The following is a 13,168-nucleotide window of genomic DNA, read 5'->3' as shown; positions in this document are numbered from 1 at the left end:
ACACACACACACACACACACACACACACCACATGTACACACATACTGTAGATACACACGCACTTTCACACAAGATGTTCAAGATGTGATGTTCTCCCTTGATTTTAATAGCTGTAGTTAAGTCCTGCGTTGCTCTGAAAAGCAGTTTGTAACCAACATGTATGTCAAAATCATCCCATAAATAAATGGACTTGAGTTCATTATGTTTATCCTGGTGATTTCTCTCTGTCCTTTTGCTTGGTTTTCCAAAGGGAGAGGAGGGATAATCCAGCAGGGGGCACCAGAGGCGGCAGGAATTTCAGGGCACCAAAAGATGAAGCTGAGTTTGCCACTGGCCTTATGATTGGTTAGATACAGTTTCTTTCTTTATTGGCATCTACAAAATGAATGAGCATAAAATAAAATAAATAATAGCAGTTTGGGAATTAACTCTTCAATGAAAGAAAATTGTGCCATCTGTGGAAGGGGTGACACTTCCTCAGCTTTTTGTCGAAATTGTCCAAAACGATGGTCTCTTTCTAAACGGTGTCTCTCTGCTCCCAGGTGATGCTAATGCAGAGGAGGCCTCACAGAGAAGGAAGGAACGCTACAGGCAGGAGCTGCAAGAGCAGATAGCGGAGCAGCACAGGAACAAGAAGAGGTCCGCCTTCAGTAATACAACAACATTGATGTCACCTTTACATTCTATGGAAGAGCCATGTGTCCTACCCAAGTGTCACTGAGCAACACACGGAGTGCCTACATGCTCACTCTTATTCCATAGACCCATTCCATAACCCATACACATTAATGAACATCAGTAATGTTAATATGCTGGGTCGTAGCAAAAATAGTCCCTAGGCAGGTAACAAAAGCAGAAACACCACAAAATACACACGGGGGCACGGTGGCGCAGTGGTAGCATTCTCACCTCGCACTCTGGCCTCACAGCAAGAAGGTCCTGGGTTTGATTCCTGCTTCGGACGGGCTTCGTCCGTCCTGGTTTCTTAAAAAAAAAAAGTGGACTGAGACAAAGATTCACTGAAAACATCAAACATGATGATGGTGATGATCATTCTTATGTGTAAAAGCCTGCAAAGCAAGTGTGTTTGTGTCCTTGGTGCAGGGAGAAGGATTTGGAGCTGAGAGTTGCTGCCACAGGAGCGACTGACCCGGAGAAACAGGTGAGCAACTTACAACAACCAGCCTTCATTTAGTTTGCTTCAGGCCAAGGACTTGCCTTATTTGACTAAAGGCCACCGTGGGCTTAGTACAAAGTAGAACCCCCACAAATGATGGTTGAGTACCTCTGAAAGTGGCTAGCGGAGCAGAGAAATGACCAATCATTGCCAAAAATGTACCAGCATTTAGCTGGTGTCTGGTTGACATTCTAGTTTGATTGTTGGGACCTGTCTAAGATACATGTTTTTTAAGCGTTAATTTGACAGGTGATATTTCTGCTTCTCGAAGATAAAGCTTTAATTTCACTGTAACCTTTATTTCTCCAGGGACGTTTGCTGAGCGCTAAGCTCCTTATTTCACATTCCTTTCCACACAATCACAGGAGCTGCCCATTACAACCACAGTCCCTAACTAAATGAACTGCCCATTACAACCACAGTCCATAACTAATAGTCCAGGCAAAGTAGCGTTTTACGACAAACTAATTGTAAAAGAATTTTTTGCAGCTTAGATCATTTCTATGAGGTGTCCAGAACAACATACTAAAAGTCCTAAGAAATCCTAGTTGAGGAAATATGTTTAATTCTCATCAATCCAAGATGTGTGCCAATAAGGCCAGACAACAATACACCCCAATGGGGCAATTTTTTTCCTTTACTCCTATCAAAATAAAACTTTATACAATGAAAGTATCCATGAAAAGTAACATTTTTTGTATTACAAGTTTCTTTGAAAATTAATTTGAATATGCAAATGAGCTATACACTAATCGAATAGGCTACCCAGGAGTAAAGGAAAAAATGAAGCCTATCACAATCAAACCTCACACAGTGAAAGTATACATGAAAAGGAACTTTTTTGTTTTACAAGTTTCTTGGAAAAATCTATTTTAAATATGCAAATGAGCTCAACACTAGGCTTAATTGACTTGTCCAATAAGCCATAAAGTCACAAGTAAAACAGGGGCCAAATAACTAACACATTCATGTCTATTCAGTAAGTTAACCTATGCATAAACAAGATAAATTTGAAGTCACTTGCCACACTTACCTGGGTCACTTGCCACAAAAAGGCAATGCGATGCTACTTCAAGATGAAAAGTAGTTTTGACCTTAAGCAAAATGTGTCTACAGTAAAATGTCTAGTTAGAAAGGAGTTGCTAACTTAAAATGTTCCGATTGGGTTTCTAGCCTAGATATTGCTGTTGCTAGCTTCTCATAACACTGCAAAGCTACTTTACAAACGGTGGAAGTCTGATGTGTGGCCCGCCTGGTCTGAAATACTTGCTTACTACAAAAAGAGAAGCAGTTTTGGTGTCTGGCAAAATTATTTAAAGAGCTGGAATGTCTGGAAAGTGTGTCTATCTGGTTTTTCATGTCTTCTGTGTGAGAATGAATCGTTTAGTTGGTAAGAATGACTTCTGCCATTAGGGAGGTACGGTGGTGCAGTGGTAAGCACTATCGCCTCACAGCTCGAAGGTCGTGGGTTCGATTCCCACCTGGGGACGAGGGGAACGCTGAAGGAATGCGTGCCCGTCCGCATGTCCTCGAGTGCCCACCGCCCGGGTGGGGTCGCAAAAGGGCCTTTCTGTGTAGAGTTTGCATGTTCTCCCCGTGCCTCCCGGGGGTTTCCTTCCTTCATATAGGAACCCCCTTCACAAAAACATGCAATATCCTGGTTGCTAATGTGGTTCCTCCTCTGGTCGTTAAGGGCGCCTGTTCAGAGGGAGGGGAACTGGTTGGAATAGCGTGAACCTCCCATGTGCTATGTCCTACCGGTGAAGTTTCCTCTGTCAGGTGAAAAGAAGCGGCTGGCTAACTGCCCATGTCTCGGAGGAAGCATGGAGCCAGCCTCGGCTCTCCCCAGATCGGCAGAGGATGGAGTAGCAACCAGGATTGAGAAATCAAGTGAGCACTAATGGGGAATAAAATGGGATAAAAAAATCGGGGAGAAAAAAGAAAAGAAAAAAAAAAGAATGACTTCTGCCTGTTATCTCGTAATATTACCAACAATACCAATTATTTGTAAATCTACCAGCCCAAAATGTAATCTCACCACGTTACTAATGACTAAGATGGCTATTCTGACTTTCTGTCATGTCATTGGGTTAGGCTTGTTCGCAAATAAAAAATAATAATTTAGAAAGCAACTGGAGGCAAGATTGTGCAATCAATTCTTAAGGTCAATATAAGTCTTTTTGTGGCAAGTGACCCAGGTAAGTGTGGCTAGTGACTTCAAATGTATCTTGTTTATGCATAGGTTAACTTACTGAATAGTAGGCTCACCACGTTACTAATGACTAAGATGGCTATTCTGACTTTCTGTCATGTCATTGGGTTAGGCTTGTTCGCAAATAAAAAATAATAATTTAGAAAGCAACTGGAGGCAAGATTGTGCAATCAATTCTTAAGGTCAATATAAGTCTTTTTGTGGCAAGTGACCCAGGTAAGTGTGGCAAGTGACTTCAAATGTATCTTGTTTATGCATAGGTTAACTTACTGAATAGACATGAATGTGTTAGTTATTTGGCCCCTGTTTTACTTGTGACTTTATGGCTTATTGGACAAGTCAATTAGGCCTAGTGTTGAGCTCATTTGCATATTTAAAATAGATTTTTCCAAGAAACTTGTAAAACAAAAAAGTTCCTTTTCATGAATACTTTCACTGTGTGAGGTTTGATTGTGATAGGCTTCATTTTTTCGTTTACTCCTATGCGGGTATATTTTGGGTATAGCCTATATTCGATTAGTGTATAGCTCATTTGCATATTCAAATTCATTTTCAAAGAAACTTGTAATACAAAAAATGTTACTTTTCATGGATACTTTCATTGTATAAAGTTTTATTTTGATAGGAGTAAAGGAAAAAAATAGCCCCATTGGGGTGTATTGTTGTCTGGCCTTACTGGCACACATCTTGGATTGATGAGAATTAAACATATTTCCTCAACTAGGATTTCTTAGGACTTTCAGTATGTTGTTCTGGACACCTCATAGAAATGATCTAAGCTGCAAAAAATTCTTTTACAATTAGTTTGTTTTTTGGTTCCAAAATGAGTTACTTTGCCTGGACTATAAATGAACTTGCACAATGAAAAGAGAGAGACAGAAGGGAATATTAGTGTATTCTGACAACTCAATTAACCCTTGGGAGTTAATAAGCTATCTATTTGTATCTGTCTGTCATTTTTTCTTTCCACAATTCAGCCAGACCGATTCAGGCAGTTTGGACTGAGCATGAGGAGAGCTCCACAGATTGTAGAGCCTCCAGCACTGAGAGAGGGCGAGGCGCGCGGTGGTCGACCCATCGACGAGAAGCTCGGCATGGCGCATGGAGAGAGGCTTCCCCCTGAGCAGCCCCATGTAGCCTTCCAGTCCCCTCTACTGGAGTACAGCTCTGCCCTGGGCCTGGGGGGAGGGGCTGGTCTCTCACCCTACAGCCAGCTTGCCGCCCCCGCCTTCCACAGAGCATTGGACACTCCCAGGTACACCACTGGTTCAATGTTTAACTCTCGCATGGATCTGCACAAATGGCCTAGAAAAGTATGGAAAGATATAGTTGATTTCTGATAGTTGATGATAGTTGGTTGACTGTCATATTAAATGAACATCAGCTATAGACCGATATGGCCTAGTTTACTGTCACTGTGTGTTCGTATTCAACACACACCAAAAATACAGTCCAGAAAGTAAGACCGATGTAAGACCTTGATGTTCTACTGAAACTTTGTTTCTCCAGAATCCCCTCGTTCCCTCCCCACCCCCCGTCCACGCTACCCGAGGCCTACAGGAACCCGTATGGCGAGGCCCAGCACTACTACGGCACCAGAAACCTGCTGGATCCAAACATGCCTTACTGTAAGCACTGCTCTCCTCTACCACATGGGATTTGATGGTGTAGGCCAGGGGATAACAGCACAGACACACTGGAAACAGATCTGACGCAGAAGCGAGACGAAGCACAGGCAGTTTCATCTCGGGGTCCTTGTTAACAGACTTGACCGTTTATAGAGAGCCAAAGTGGGTAATTTATGTGTTGAAACTTGATTTTAATTTTGTTGTTTTCTTTTCTTTCAGATGGCCAGCTGCATGTGCCTGGTGCTGGCCTTCCCGTCTCATACTGGAATGTGCCACCGGGGGGAGCCCTCCCCAGCCAGCTGGGTAACCACAGCCCCCACAGTCAGCACAGTGGAAGCAGCCTCCCTGAACCTCCAATGCAGTAAATATCTCCTCTTCATTCTAAGTGCTCAAGCTTGGATAGCAGGCACGTGGGGAATTACTACCAGCTACCATCCAAAAGCCATTAAGTTTGTCTCAGGCTTACCATGGGGCCTTGAAAGCCTTGAAACTTTGTGAATTTGAGAAAAATAATAATAATCAAGGCCTAGCAAGTTTTTCAAAATAGACATAAATACACATTGGTCATTGAAAGTGCTTGGATTTATATATTGCGTGCAAGGATAGACATTGAACTTTGTTTGATTTTTATTTTGTTTGGTTTGTAACATTACAGTTGAGAGAAATGTTAACACACCTGCCCTATGTAAAGGATGTGTAAGTGGCTCATTTGAACACATTTCAGAAAAATCGCTCTTCACGGTGTCAATAGAGCAATGGCCTTTGTGCCCTGGCATGTGGCCTTGTGCCCTAAAAAAATTGTGTGATGCCGAAGGCCAGATGGCCGTGCCCCCTAAAATGACGAAATTCCCACCCTGGTGTGTGCATAGCATAGGATAAATAGTCTGTACTCATTCTGCAGCTCTCCGGGCAGACCCCGTGGCGAGGACCCAGGCACCGTGATGTTCCCTTTAGAGAGATCCAGACCGGCCCCGGACGTGCACCCAGGAACTGGGATGTTCCCTTCAGAGAGATCCAGACCGGCCCGGGAGAGAATGCTCAGCTATAAAGACGCTCTCAAGCAGCAGGTATGTCCCCACTCCCTATGAATCTTCATCGAGAAGCACCGTCTTACCCTAGATTCATTCAGCAGATAAGCCCCACCACAACACTACCACCACTGATGGAGATGAAACATTAGCATGCCGGTAGAATTTCAACCAATTTTCCTCTAAAACACCAAGAACTGTAGTCCTGCTGTTTCTAAGTAATGGTTTTATTATTTTATATGTAAGTATCCAGCGAGCAAATGGCCGATGTTTCCAATTAGTGCTGTCATGGATGGATGTGAAGCTAAAGGTGATTTTACCCCCGTTACAGAAAGACAGATGAAGAGCTATTTCCCGCCATTTTTACATTTTCACAAGAATCATGTTTTTGAATCTCATTAAACACGGGCTGTTGGAGAATTGTGTACATCCAGGTGATGTTTATTATTCACACCTTTTATCCATGGGCGTACAAAATTACCATAAATCAACAAAAATAGCCTTGTGTGTCTGAGCAGCACTACTTATGGAGGAGCTCTTTAGTGGAGACTGATTCACTGTGTGTGTGAGCAGCACTACTTCTGGAGGAGCTCTTTAGTGGAGACTGATTCACTGTGTGTGTGAGCAGCACTACTTCTGGAGGAGCTCTTTAGTGGAGACTGATTCACTGTGTGTGAGCAGCACTACTTCTGGAGGAGCTCTTTAGTGGAGACTGATTCACTGTGTGTGAGCAGCACTACTTCTGGAGGAGCTCTTTAGTGGAGACTGATTCACTGTGTGTGAGCAGCACTACTTCTGGAGGAGCTCTTTAGTGGAGACTGATTCACTGTGTGTGTGAGCAGCACTACTTATGGAGGAGCTCTTTAGTGGAGACTGATTCACTGTGTGTGAGCAGCATTACTTCTGGAGGAGCTCTTTAGTGGAGACTGATTCACTGTGTGTTTGAGCAGCACTACTTCTGGAGGAGCTCTTTAGTGGAGACTGATTCACTGTGTGTGTGAGCAGCACTACTTCTGGAGGAGCTCTTTAGTGGAGACTGATTCACTGTGTGTGAGCAGCACTACTTCTGGAGGAGCTCTTTAGTGGAGACTGATTCACTGCATCGCAGTCTCTCATATGTTGGCAGGAAGACGCCAGGAAAGGCAAGAGGCAGCTTTACCAACAGGTACAATAGATACAAATAAGCTTGAATAAAATAGTGTGAGCGAGTCCATTTAGACCCCAATAGATCCTCAGTGATATATTGATAGAGCTGCTGCAGTAGATCCTCAGTGATATATTGATAGAGCTGCTGCAGTAGATCCTCAGTGATATATTGATAGAGCTGCAGTAGATCCTCAGTGATATATTGTTAGAGCTGCAGTAGATCCTCAGTGATATATTGATAGAGCTGCAGTAGATCCTCAGTGATATATTGATAGAGCTGCAGTAGATCCTCAGTGATATATTGATAGAGCTGCAGTAGATCCTCAGTGATATATTGATAGAGCTGCAGTAGATCCTCAGTGATATATTGATAGAGCTGCAGTAGATCCTCAGTGATATATTGATAGAGCTGCAGTAGATCCTCAGTGATATATTGATAGAGCTGCAGTAGATCATATTGATAGAGCTGCAGTAGATCCTCAGTGATATATTGATAGAGCTGCAGTAGATTCTCAGTGATATATTGATAGAGCTGCAGTAGATCCTCAGTGATATATTGATAGAGCTGCAGTAGATCCTCAGTGATATATTGATAGAGCTGCAGTAGATCCTCAGTGATATATTGATAGAGCTGCAGTAGATCATCAGTGATATATTGATAGAGCTGCAGTAGATCCTCAGTGATATATTGATAGAGCTGCAGTAGATCATCAGTGATATATTGATAGAGCTGCAGTAGATCCTCAGTGATATATTGATAGAGCTGCAGTAGATCCTCAGTGATATATTGTTAGAGCTGCAGTAGATCCTCAGTGATATATTGATAGAGCTGCAGTAGGTGTGTTTGTGAGATATTTTATGTGCCACTCTCTACCTCAATCCCATCCTCTCCAATATCGCCCCCCTACTACTCCCCACTCCCCATAAGACACTGAAGCTACAAAAATCCTCTTCCTCTCTCCTCAGCTCTTCCTTCCCTAGCACTTCTGTCACAGATGATCATTCTAAGGTCACAACAATCTATGGCTCTGACTTTAGTTTGTTCACTTTTAATGTTTGTGATTTATTTAGGAATTAAATTATCTTCTATGTTGCGCTCAATACAAGTTGCTCTGAATGAGTGTCGGCTAAATGGCGAACATACAAATCTATATGTTTTTGGGGCTATTCCTAATTGAGCAGCACACTTTAGGCTAGCAGTAACCATTTCCAATCCCAAGCTCTGACAGTGTCATCTTCTACCTCTCTTTCTCATGCCATTCGTCTAGTGAAGTGTCAATCAAAGGTGGAGCAGGCCAGGCTTCACCCTTTATTACCTTTTAAAAGACAAACGTTTCCTTACCCATGTCAAATTATGCAACACTAGCCTGTATGGCGTGTATTAGTGATGCGCGGGTCAGGGTTTTTTAAGGCCCGCCCCAACCCAACCCGTCATTGGAGCCAGCCCGCCCCCCCAGCCCGTTAAAATATCTGAAAATTCCCAACCCAGCAGCCCGCAACGGCCAATTTAATGTAATATGTCTCCGGACTCAGGAGGAGCACAGCAGAGCTTCCAATGTGTGAAAAGTAGCTAATAACTCTGTCTCTCTCCCCCCCTCTCTCTCACACACACACACACACACACACACACAGACACTCACATGCTGCCTGCGCAGTTGTAGCCTACTGCTCTGGATGAGTTGCGCGGCTGCTTTCATGTCGGTCTTTCTTCAATTAATCCATGGTCTTTAGATAGCGTGACTACGCTTCCCCAAAGTGCGGATGGCGGGACCGCAGTGTTTCAAATGGAGGTAGCAGGTATAGAGGTAGGCAAGAGGCACGCTACAGAAACAGTTCTTATTCTTCCCCATTTCTTTTAATTACCTCATGCGCTCTCAATTGGCCATGTTGCAGTAGTAGGCTACTAAACATAGTAGTGCAGCAGGCAGGCGCGCACACGGCTTGCAGATATGGCTAGACTCGCTGTCTGATTTCTTTTAATTACCTCATGCGCTCTCAATTGTTCACAGCCTACTCACATTGCAGTAAATTTGACAAATAGATCACAGTCGAGTGAGTCCACAGCAGAAAATCTGCGGTGGCATTAGTTTTATGGACACTTCAAATAATAATTACAGCGAATAATCCTTCCAAAATGTTTGTTTTGAGAGCACATAGGCTACCTCATTGAAGAGTTTCTTTACTCCATGTAGGCTATAGAGAGTGCAGCAGGAGTCTGTCTGATTGTGTGTACCTATGTGTGAGAGAGAGAGTTCACGTCTTTAAGGTTATTTACTCTGCATGTTTCACTGCTCTAAATTATTTAATAATGTTACTTTGTCACGTTCTGAGCCTGCCTAATTAAGCCTAATTAATATTTCATAATAAATAAAGATCTTCTTTAATAATTCATATTTCATAATAAATAAAGATCTGATAATACTTTATAATAACATAAATGCTACTGAATGATTCAACTTCTGTGTCAGCAATATTTCTGGTGGGACAGAGGTTAAACCCACAATTCATTTTTCTCAATTTCAGTACTCAAGCAGTTACCACTGTTTGGATTTGTTTGGTAGTGTTAGCATTTGTGTTGTGTATATACTCAGACAGAATGGATGAACCTAGCAGCCTGTGCTCTACCTCTTGATGTAGATCCAGGAGCGACAGGAGCGCAGGCATCTGGAGAGGGAGGAGAGGGAGCGGCAGGACGCCCAGCTGGAGGCCGACATGAGGAACCACCAGCCCTGGGGCCGAGGCGGCGGAGGGGCCCCGCTCCGAGACGGCCAGGGAAACCTCATCAGTACGTCCCCCACATTCCTCATTATTTGAATATTAGAATGATAGAAATGGCAAGGCACACATGTTGTGCAGGTGAGATCAAGCCTAAGGGACACATTTCAACTCAAATTGAAAACTGAACTTCAAAAGAAAATGAAGATGATGAAGACAAAACTGATGTAGGGGAAATGACAGTCAATGACAGTCCTTTTATGTAGCAATGGGAGGTAGGTGTAGTTTCAGCAGTGGTACCCAGTATCATTTCAAGTCCCAGTCTCTGTTTTAAAATGTTTATTAGGATGCCAATCCTGGTATGAATGCATCTAGAGTGCTAGGTGTTGCTTAACACTTGCTCAACTTCATGGAGACTATTAGAATATTTTATCTACAAGCAAATCCCCACATGTACCCTTGTGTCTGCGACTGATTTAATTTTGACTTCCCTTTCCTGTGGGCAGCTGACCTCCACCATATGCACAAGCAGAACGAGGAGGCTTACAGCAACCCAGAGCAGAGGCAGAGGAGAGCTGCAGCCGCCGCGACGGCCCGCCGGGCGGAGCTCCCCAACCCCAGTGACAGAGTCTCTGGTACTGTAGCCATGTTCACTCTCCATGCACCAACCCCAGTGACAGAGTCTCTGGTACTGTAGCCATGTTCACTCTCCATGCACCGCCCCCAGTGACAGAGTCTCTGGTACTGTAGCCATGTTCCCTCTCATGCACCGCCCCCAGTGACAGAGTCTCTGGTACTGTAGCCATGTTCACTCTCCATGCACCGCCCCCAGTGACAGAGTCTCTGGTACTGTAGCCATGTTCACTCTCCATGCACCAACCCCAGTGACAGAGTCTCTGGTACTGTAGCCATGTTCACTCTCCATGCACCAACCCCAGTGACAGAGTCTCTGGTACTGTAGCCATGTTCACTCTCCATGCACCGCCCCCAGTGACAGAGTCTCTGGTACTGTAGCCATGTTCACTCTCCATGCACCGCCCCCAGTGACAGAGTCTCTGGTACTGTAGCCATGTTCACTCTCCATGCACCAACCCCAGTGACAGAGTCTCTGGTACTGTAGCCATGTTCCCTCTCATGCACCAACCCCAGTGACAGAGTCTCTGGTACTGTAGCCATGTTCACTCTCCATGCACCGCCCCCAGTGACAGAGTCTCTGGTACTGTAGCCATGTTCCCTCTCATGCACCGCCCCCAGTGACAGAGTCTCTGGTACTGTAGCCATGTTCACTCTCCATGCACCGCCCCCAGTGACAGAGTCTCTGGTACTGTAGCCATGTTCCCTCTCATGCACCAACCCCAGTGACAGAGTCTCTGGTACTGTAGCCATGTTCCCTCTCATGCACCAACCCCAGTGACAGAGTCTCTGGTACTGTAGCCATGTCACAACAGCATAGTCAGTGCTACATGTTCTCAGATAGTCATTCTTTCCTTAGCTACTGCTCCATGACGTCACAGACATGACCTGTCATCACATGACTAGGGATGGGGGAGAGTACTCGGGTACTCGAGTACTCGTTTGTAACGAGAGTACTCGAGTACCGTTTCCGCTGTCCGGGTACTCGCCCCACCCCCCTCCCCTATAAAAATGGCCGATCTAACGTTAACAGCGTCTGGCGAATCGCCAGCAACACAGACGTCCATGTATATTAACGCAATCTATATTCAGCAGATGTAAAATAAACAAGATTTGATTGCAGTTGTTTTCCGTTCATGGCCAATTTATATATACCGGTAGATGTGCAAGCAAAGATGGTAACGTTAGATGTTTTTTACTCGGACGGACCACTTTGACTAACGGACCCCTGACAGTAACTTTGTTTACCATAGCCAAACGTTCCGTGTTTCACCACGGGCGGGGACCATCACTCGGATGTTGTTGGTGGTTTTTGCGGTTAACGTTAGCGAACATTATTACTGTTTGCAGTTATCATGTTTGCAGTTATCACTTTTTGGCAGAACACCAGAGTTTTTAATAAGTGGATTTACTTAACAGTGATCAAGAAGCAGTATGGAATGATTACCGACATGTATTGGGAATTACTTTTACTGAGGTAGGCTAACGGCTAACACCGGATCACCTTATCACAGTCAATCTGTAAAAACTAAAAAGTGCACCAGGCAGCGCTTTTTCCATGCAAAATTGGTAATGTGTGTGAAGTTGCTGTGAACAGCCCCATACAAAGCAGATCACCCCTGCTCTCATCACAGGCATTTGGCGAATGCTAATGGTAACTGCTTAACATAGCCAAACATAGGATCTTTCATGTGTGTGTGTCGTTCCCCCGGGGGGGGGGGGGGGGGGGGGGGGAGTACTCGAGTACTCTTTCATAACAGAAGGAGAGTACTCGAGTATTTAAATCCCTTACAATGCCCATCCCTAGACATGACCTGTCGTCACAGACATGACCAGACATGACCTGTCGTCACAGACATGACCTGTCGTCACAGACATGACCTGACATGACCTGTCGTCACAGACATGACCTGTCGTCACAGACATGACCTGTCGTCACAGACATGACCTGACATGACCTGTTGTCACAGACATGACCTGACAGGACCTGTTGTCACAGACATGACCTGACAGGACCTGTTGTCACAGACATGACCTGTCGTCACAGACATGACCTGTCATCACAGACATGACCTGACATGACCTGTCGTCACAGACATGACCTGACAGGACCTGTTGTCACAGACATGACCTGTCGTCACAGACATGACCTGTCATCACAGACATGACCTGACATGACCTGTTGTCACAGACATGACCTGTCATCACAGACATGACCTGACATGACCTGTTGTCACAGACATGACCTGTCATCACAGACATGACCTGACATGACCTGTTGTCACAGACATGACCTGACATGACCTGTTGTCACAGACATGACCTGTCGTCACAGACATGACCTGACATGACCTGTTCTCACAGACATGACCTGTTGTCACAGACATGACCTGTTGTCACAGACATGACCTGTTGTCACAGACATGACCTGTCATGACCTGTTGTCACAGACATGACCTGACATGACCTGTTGTCACAGACATGACCTGACATGACCTGTTCTCACAGACATGACCTGTCATGACCTGTTGTCACAGACATGACCTGTTCTCACAGACATGACCTGTCATGACCTGTTGTCACAGACATGACCTGTTGTCACAGACATGACCTGACATGACCTGTTGTC

The 13,168-nt window shown here is 44.6% G+C and overlaps 1 protein-coding gene across 1 annotated transcript in view; it reads left to right on the top strand.

The window, feature by feature from the left end:
- The window catches only part of LOC310790119 (centrosome and spindle pole-associated protein 1-like), a gene marked incomplete at its 5' end in the record, with an annotated part of 33,184 nt that overhangs the window by 5,485 nt on the left and 14,531 nt on the right, over positions 1-13,168 (top strand). Inside the window, 10 exon segments of the mRNA XM_083651811.1 lie at positions 251-345; positions 543-639; positions 1,105-1,162; positions 4,367-4,644; positions 4,899-5,017; positions 5,237-5,378; positions 5,919-6,084; positions 9,829-9,976; positions 10,413-10,565; positions 10,568-10,594. Coding sequence (XP_083507937.1) covers positions 251-345; positions 543-639; positions 1,105-1,162; positions 4,367-4,644; positions 4,899-5,017; positions 5,237-5,378; positions 5,919-6,084; positions 9,829-9,976; positions 10,413-10,565; positions 10,568-10,594 — 1,283 coding nt within the window.

This window comes from Poromitra crassiceps (assembly GCF_964638095.1).
Source record: "Poromitra crassiceps genome assembly, chromosome: 15".
Lineage (NCBI taxonomy): Eukaryota > Metazoa > Chordata > Actinopteri > Beryciformes > Melamphaidae > Poromitra > Poromitra crassiceps.
The sequence above is the reverse complement of the archived record's forward strand: the minus strand, read 5'-3'. Positions and strand labels throughout refer to the sequence as shown.